We start from the raw sequence: 8,013 nt of genomic DNA on the forward strand, positions 1-8,013 counted from the left end.
GTGGTGAGGTGTGCCGTCGGTGTGAGAGAAGAATTTAAGGTGGAGGTGGGGCTGCTTCAGGGATCACCTCTCAGCCCCTTCCTGTTTGCTGTGGTAATGGATAGGTTTACAGATGTGGTTAGACTGGAATCCCCTTGAACCATGATGTTCGCAGATGACATTGTGATCTGCAGTGAATGCAGGGAGCAGGTAGAGGAAGAATTAGAAAGATGGAGGTATGCACTGGAAAGGAGAGAAATGCAGATTAGCCAAAGTAAAACAGAATATATGTGCATAAATGAGAGGAGTGGAGGGGGAGGGAGTGAGGCTCCAGGGAGAAGAGATTGTGAGGGTGGATGTCTTCAAATACTTGGGGTCAACAATACAGCACAATGGTGGGTGTGGAAAGGAAGGGATGTTACAGATCCAAGTAGGTTGGAAGGTTTCTGGTGTTTTATGGGACAAAAGAACTCTCTGCTAGGATCAAGGGCAAAGTTTGTAAAACAGTGGTGAGGCCGGCCATGATGTACGGATTAGAGACGGTGGCAGTGAAGAGACAACAGGAACCAGATGGCTGAAATGAAGATTTTGAGGTTCTCTCTTAGAGCAAGCAGGTTGGATAGGATTAGAAATTTGCTCATTAGAGGCACAGCCAAAGTTAGATGTTTTGAAGATAAGATTTGAGGGAGCAGACTTCGTTGGTTTGGACATGACGAGAGGCAAGAGAGTGAGTATATTGGTAAAAGGGTACTCAGGATAGAGCTGCCGGGCAAAGTACAAAAGGATGACTAAAAAGAAGGTTGATGGATGTTGTGAGTGAAGACATGAGGGTCTGTTGGTGTTAGAGAGGAAGATGCAGGAGATATGGAGGGAGCAGTTTTCAGTTTTGAAAACTGATCGATGTTTTGATTAGAATCTTTGTTCGGGGGATGCACCACAGAATATGGCCCTCCAAAACTGCCACTGTTTAAAGAGGATGAATGAGTTACTCAGCATCACTTTAGATTTATTGACAAGAACACTGTGAGCAGAGTCAGTGGTGAATTTGTAATACTAATAGGCTTAGGAATTACAATAACATATGTGATCAATAATTTGGAACTCCTTGGAGGTGATGCTGCGGGCTTGAAAATTGTGACAGGAGCAAAACAAGAGTTACCATTGGCGATCCCCCCACCCATCTTTCAAATTCCTCATCAATTGCTTGTTGAAGTGGACAACTAGCATCAGGCCAGTCCGGTTTTGAACTTTTGGGAAGTGAAACTTGTTTGGCAGCAGAATGGAGACTTCAAAAAATGTGGAGGGAGTGTTTGTGGAGGCGGCGGGGGGTTGTGGTGGGTAGCTGGACTATTTAAAAAACCAAGTCCACAACGTTTTCCAGACATTTCACCAGTGTACAAGTATTCTGGTGCTGAAGTCTCTCTGAACCCTGTCGGAATACGGCGCTGTGTGTGCTGCGCAAACATGGCACCTGTCCTCCAAACACTCGTGGTCATCGTTGCATCTGTCTTGCTGCAAAGTGCCTCCTCGGCTCATCTCAATGACACGTAAGTAGGGCCAATCGAGATGCTACTTCTCGACGTCATCATCACGGTGGGTGTATTCACATTACAAATCCAAGTTTTGGAATAATGTGCCTTTCTCGTGGACTGATCCCTATTTTGGAGTTTTTGTCATTGTCATTTTTTGCCATTTTCATTTTGGCCCCATAGCTCAGTGGTTAGAGCATTGGTTTGGTAAACCAGGGGATGTTAGTTCATATCTCACTGAGGCCTTTACTCCCCAAGAGGGGTTGCGTCAGGAAGGGCATCCAGTGTAAATACTGTGCCAAACAAATATGAGCATTCATCTGAGATGTTACGCTGTGGCGACTCCTAATGGGACAAGCTGAAAGAAACTTACTATTTTTGTATCTGCAGTTTACATTATAGTACTAATCAACCAAGTTCATAATGCAATGTGAGCTGCCAACATAATCAAATATCTTCTGTGTCGTTTGTTCTTTGTTTATTTGTTTTTTTATTTTTAAGACCTGGCCACAAAACCTGATACCATTGTTCTTACAAATGAATTAAGATCATGAACGTTAACTAATAACACATTGTTAGTTTCAACTGTACGCAATCAACAAATGTCTGACATTTCCCACTTCAGTATTTCATAACATTTTGTTGTTTGGAAAATATTCCAGTTATGTGACACTGAAGTTGTTTCCCAGCGTAATCTTTGTCTTTTCTCCATCTCGACAGCATCTTTGCGGTGACTGTGAGCTCCCGGGTGAGAGGAGGCGAGCAGGAAACCTTGTGCGCCCTCATCCACGGCCCCACGGAGCTCGTCACGCTCACAATCACCCTGGATGTGAAGTCTGGCAGCGCTGTCATCCTGGAGAAGAAGATCAGACAAGACTTTTACCAATGCATGAATTTTAAGGTCTGTCATCACCTCAATGATATTTATTCACTTCTACAACATTATATACCAAATTCTGGAGTCGGTACCATGAACGAAAAGTTAGCAGTATAGCTGGCTCCACCACAGCAAGTTGTTATGCAACCAAACAGGCCTTGCTCTTGCTTTTTTTTTTTTCCTCTTTTTTTTTTTTAAATGGGAAATGACTGTCCGAGTGACCCCATTCTGTCTCTGATAATGACTTGTGGTTTCACATGGTTCCTCAGAATTTAACCCTGTGTCATACCTTATCTGGCATTTTTTGAACGGGACCTCAACAAAGGCATCTTTCTGTTGGCTCCATTTGCATTGTGAAATCCTAAAAACAAATGCTCAAGAGTAGAGAGTGATTTCATAGGTGACCCCGCCAAATGGTTTGCTTTTGCAACACAGGGCCTATTGCAATTACAATGGGATTCATCATATTTGTGCAAAGAACCCTGACATCTGTTTGTCTCTCCTCGCTTTTCTCAATTTACAATCTGTTTGTTTTCTGCTCTGTCTGACGTGTGTGATTCCTGGGCCCCATAGGTTCCAGCAGTGCGCAAAAATACTGTGGCAACCATAAATGTCACTATCAAAGGAGAGAGTGGCTCCATGAACAAGAAGACCAAAATCCTCATTGTGCCCCCCGCTTTTATCCACATTATCCAGAGTGATAAACCTGTCTACAAACCTGGACAGACCGGTAAGTATCACCACAATCAAAATATTGAGAGTTGAGAGCTGTTTTGGGTTAGAATACCTTGTCTATCTCTACACAGTATGACAATATATTTACAATCCTAAGTAATTCATTCAGAAGTGCCATTAAAGTCTCACTTTATTGGTTAATTACTATATGAATTAATAACTATAATTATCATTTAATTAATTAATTAAAATTAATTTTATGTATATCTTATGTATTAATTTTTTTATTATTTTAATTTTTTTCTATATTTATATGATTTATATACTGGTAGTTCACAACCTTTCTTTAATCTCCTTGTATGAGAACACACAGTAAGAGCTACAAGAATAAACAAACACAATCAGTAACTATTAACAATCTTCTTCCTCTTGTTCTTTTCCTTTCGGCTTGTCCCGTTAGGGGTCGCCACAGCGTGTCATCTATTGCCATCTTAGCCTATCTCCTGCACAACATCCTTCAACCTACTTCTTGGTCTTCCTCTTGCTCTTTTGCGTGGCAGCTTCATCCTCAGCATCCTTCTGCCAATATACACACTCACTCGCCTCTGGACATGTCCAAACCACCGAAGTCTGCTCTCTCGAACCTTGTCTCCAAAACATCAAACATTGGCTATCCCTCTAACAAGCTAATTTTTAATCCTGTCAAACGTGCTCACTCCTAGAGGGAACCTCAACATCTTCATTTCTGGCACCTTCAGTTCCGCTTCCTGTTGTCTCTTCAGTGCCACCGTCTCTAATCCATTCATTATGTCCGGCCTCACCACTGTTTTATAAACTTTGCCGTTGATCCTACCAGAGACTCCTCTGTCACACCAACGATTACCAGTATGTTTTGCATTTCAGTATATTAATCCATGTGTGAATTAGTATTACCGTAGAATTTTACCCCTGAAACATAACAATATTTACATTGTGCTCGGACGATGCATTTATCAAGTATATTTAGTACTCCTTTTCACGTTACCTTTTATCTTTAAGAATCATGAAATGAAATTAACCTTTAACCTTATATTCACGAGCCGTCGAAACTTCGTTGCTGAGTATGACACTCAAGTGTGTGAAAAACTGCTCAACTGCAAGTATTAGCAGCATGTCTAAATCCTGTAAAACCCAACAAAAGCAACATTTACATGCCAAAAATATAATATCAACCTTGTTCCCTCATGAACTACTGCTAACTGCAAAATGAATAACTTAATCTGTTTTTGAACAAGGAGCACACTTTTTTTGTGCACACTGGAGGTCATGCCCTTGTATACTTTGAGACAGCAGCATCTGATTCACGTATTCAAGAATCAAGTATTATTGCTAGTACTGTTAAAATATATGAAGCAATTTCAACAAGTCCGTGATTTACAATATTTGATATTGTGAACAGGCATAACACATATTTGTCCTCAGCAAGGCTGGACCATGGGCAAGAGGGGTGTGGCCTGGCCACCACTCTGAGCGGTTTCATCTCTGACACCTGTCGCCAGTCAAAGCTGTGTCACATGAGACATTGTGATTAGATGATGTATTTAAGGTGGAGTTTTGTCACTGGTCTTTGCCAGTTCGTTGAGTATGCTTTGCCGCATCCAGGGTTACTCCACCACCTGGACCATTATAGTTCAGTCACGCTTTTGGTGATGGTCTTTAGTTGAGTCATAGTTATCGGACATTGTTTCTTGTGTTTTGGATCCTGCCTCTTTGGACTGTGTTGTCATGCACAAATTTCGTTTATAATAAAACCCACTGAACATCATGTCCTCGTCTTGGAGTCCTGCATTTGGGTCGGCCCATGCACCGTTGGTTTGTGACACATATTACTTTCACATCTGCATAACAGCTCTCTTGGACAAACAAATATTTATTTGTCACTTTTCTTACTCATCCTGTTTCAAGTTTGTTTTTGCTACTTACAGTGTACAATGGAGAACAGCAAATGTATGTACCAGATTGAAAATCATCAAATGCATGAGATTTTCCTTAGACAGCACTGACCAATTTAAATGCAATAACATAAACTACCGTCTACTGTACATGTATTTATTACAGTCTCATCGTTCAGATCTAAGTACGTTGTAAAATATGTTTCGTAACACACTTGTCCGTGTAGTTATTGTTGTGTGTATTACTTGTCTGTAGTGAAAGAAAGGTTGGGCCCCATTGCTGGTCAGAATGTCTTTTCACAAGGCACATGACAGAATTCTTGTTCCTTTGGCTCCTTTTTAATCACATTTTTTATTCTGCTCTTTGTTCCACAAATTTATTTTGCGCGCTCATTTTCTACTTGAAAACCATGTTTTGAGGCATAACATGGACAGAAATGTCCCCTTTCCTTTTTAGTTTAATATTTTACCCTTATGTAATGCATTTAAAGCAATACTTGAAGACTTTTTTAATTAACTGCTTACATTCTTCCACAGTGCAATTCCGAATTGTTTCCATGGATTCCGGTTTCATCCCTGTGGACCGGATGGTAAGTTTTCAGTTCGTTTTTCTCTTTCAAGGGGTTCTTGAACTGAATGTAATGGGAAACTTTGTCCATTGTGATTTCTGATAAATGTTCAGTACAAGCCTCTATTTTTGTGTAAGAGAGTGGATTATGAAAAGAGGGCTGTTTGTTGGTTTTTGATCACAGTGTGGGTGTGATGGAGTGTGTGGATTAGTGTGACGAACCTGCTGTCAGAGTTCATTTGCCTCACACTGCATCTGACTCATCCATCCATCTTCTACTGCTTTTCCGGGTCGGGTTGCAGGGCCAATAGCTTTACCAGGGATACCCAGATTTCCCTTTCCCCAGTCAATTCCTCCAGCTCTTCCAGAGGAATCTCCGAGGCGTTCCCAGGTCACCAGAGAGACATAGTCCCTCCAGTGTGTCCTGGGTCGTCCCCGGAGTCTCTTTCTGGTGGGATGTGCCCGGAACACCTCAACAGGGAGGTCTCTGGGAGCCATCTGGATCAGTTTACCCAGCCACCTCATCTGCCTCCTTTCAATGCAGCAGTTTGACACTGAGCCCCTCCCAGATCCAAGCTTCTCTCAGGGTGAGCCCGGAGTCTCTACGGAGGAAACTTATTTTGCCCTCTTGTATCTGGGATCTTGTTCTTTCTCTCATTATCCACAGCTCATGACCATAGGTAAGGGTAGGAATGTAGATCGACTGATAAATTGAGAGCTTCGCCTTTTGACTTAGCTCCCTCTTTACCACAACGGACCGATACAAAGACCGCATCACTACAGACGCTGCACCAATCGCCCTGTCGGTCTCCTGCTCCATCCCCCCCTTCGTAACCAAGAACACAAGATACTTCAACTCCTCCACTTGGAGAACAGTCTCATCCCCAACCTGGAGAGGGCACGCCACCCTTTTCCGACTGAGGACCATTGTCTCAGATCTGGAGGTGGTGATTCTCATCCCAGATCCACAGCTCATGACCACAGGTAAGGGTAGGAATGTAGATCGACTGATAAATTGAGAGCTTCATCTTTTGATTTAGCTCGCTCTTTACCACAACGGACCGTAGTTGGAACACACCCTCCACTCACCCTTCTTAAAAAGGAGGACAACCACCCCAGTCTGGCCAACCAGCGGAACTGTTCCCGATCTCCACACGATGTTGCGAAGGTGTGTCAACTCGGATTGCCCCACAACATCCAGAGCCTTTCGGAACTGCAAGCAAATCACAACCACCCCTGGGGCCCTGCCACCGAGAAGCTTTTTAACCAACAGGGTGACCTCAACCCCAAAGATAGAAGAGCCTGGCTCAAAGAACCCAGACCCTGCTTCCTCATGGGTAGGCACGTCTGTGGAATTGAGGTCTTCAAAGTACTCTCCCCACTGACTCACAATGCCTCAGCAGGATCACATCCTCACTAAACACAGTCTTGATGGTTCACTGCTTCACCTTGTAAGACACGGACGGTGGACCAGAATTTTGTCAAAGCCCTCTTGAAGTCATTTTCCGTGGCCTCACCGAACTCCTCCCACACCTGTTTTCTTTTTTGTCTTAGCGACCACTAAAGCTGCATTCCACTTGGTCAGTTGGGACCCATCAGCTGCCTCAAGAGTCTCACAGGCAATAAATGCTCAATAGGAATCCTTCGTCAACTTGACGGCATCCCTCACTGTTGGTATCCACCAATGTGTTCAGGGATTGCTGTGTTTCCCATCAGGGAGGAGACAATCTGGTATGCCTGATGAACTTCTGACAATAGGAATTAAGAGAGAACTGCCCCAGGTTTTTCTTTCCCGTTTGCCCCATGGTGTCTCTCATCTGGTGGTTTGCCTACCTGATGAGTTTTCTATTTATATGAATTGAAAGACAGCCAGCTTTAAACCAGGGTGATGTTTTTTAATTAATCCCTTATCCATTTCTCCAAGGCCAAAAGTAAAAATTGGACATACTTGATGGGGAAATAAATTTAAAAAAAAATCCTCAGTACCATTGCTCATTAAATTAAAACACATAAACATAAGAAATGTGCGGAACAATATGCAATTTAACTTTTCTCGGCCTTGACATTCATCTGAACAATGATTGTTATACACTTTCTTTGGTCAGATGATGAAAGGGCATCGTGGCCAATGAAGTAAATAAGGCAACATTGAAGTATATGCCAGAAACTTTTTCAGATGTCACCCCTACATTCTGTAGGGAGCATATTTAAACATTAAGTAACAATTGTTACGATATTTTGTCATATAACGTCTTCAGTTCCTTCTTTGGCATATTCGTTCATTGACAGCAGCAATTTTCCACATAATTTCTGAAGCAAAAGAAGAACAAATGAACACACATTTCAATCTTTGTTTACGTACCGATAAACACAGTGTTCCAATATATAAGGCATCTAGTATTGTGTTCATTTCCATAAATCGTCTAGAATTTTTTTCAGTTCAAATTCTAGTCT

At 42.3% G+C, this 8,013-nt stretch overlaps 1 protein-coding gene across 1 annotated transcript; it reads left to right on the forward strand.

The window, feature by feature from the left end:
• Positions 1–1,379: 1,379 nt before the first annotated feature.
• On the forward strand, positions 1,380–5,581 carry LOC133505005 (alpha-2-macroglobulin-P-like; the record flags this gene model as incomplete). Its single annotated transcript, XM_061827796.1, has 4 exons — positions 1,380–1,526; positions 2,229–2,409; positions 2,959–3,115; positions 5,529–5,581. Coding segments are annotated over exons 1-4 (474 nt in total), but the record flags the coding sequence as incomplete, so codon positions are not given.
• Positions 5,582–8,013: the final 2,432 nt, after the last annotated feature.

This window comes from Syngnathoides biaculeatus, chromosome 8 (genome assembly GCF_019802595.1).
Source record: "Syngnathoides biaculeatus isolate LvHL_M chromosome 8, ASM1980259v1, whole genome shotgun sequence".
In the NCBI taxonomy this organism is placed as follows: Eukaryota; Metazoa; Chordata; class Actinopteri; order Syngnathiformes; family Syngnathidae; genus Syngnathoides; species Syngnathoides biaculeatus.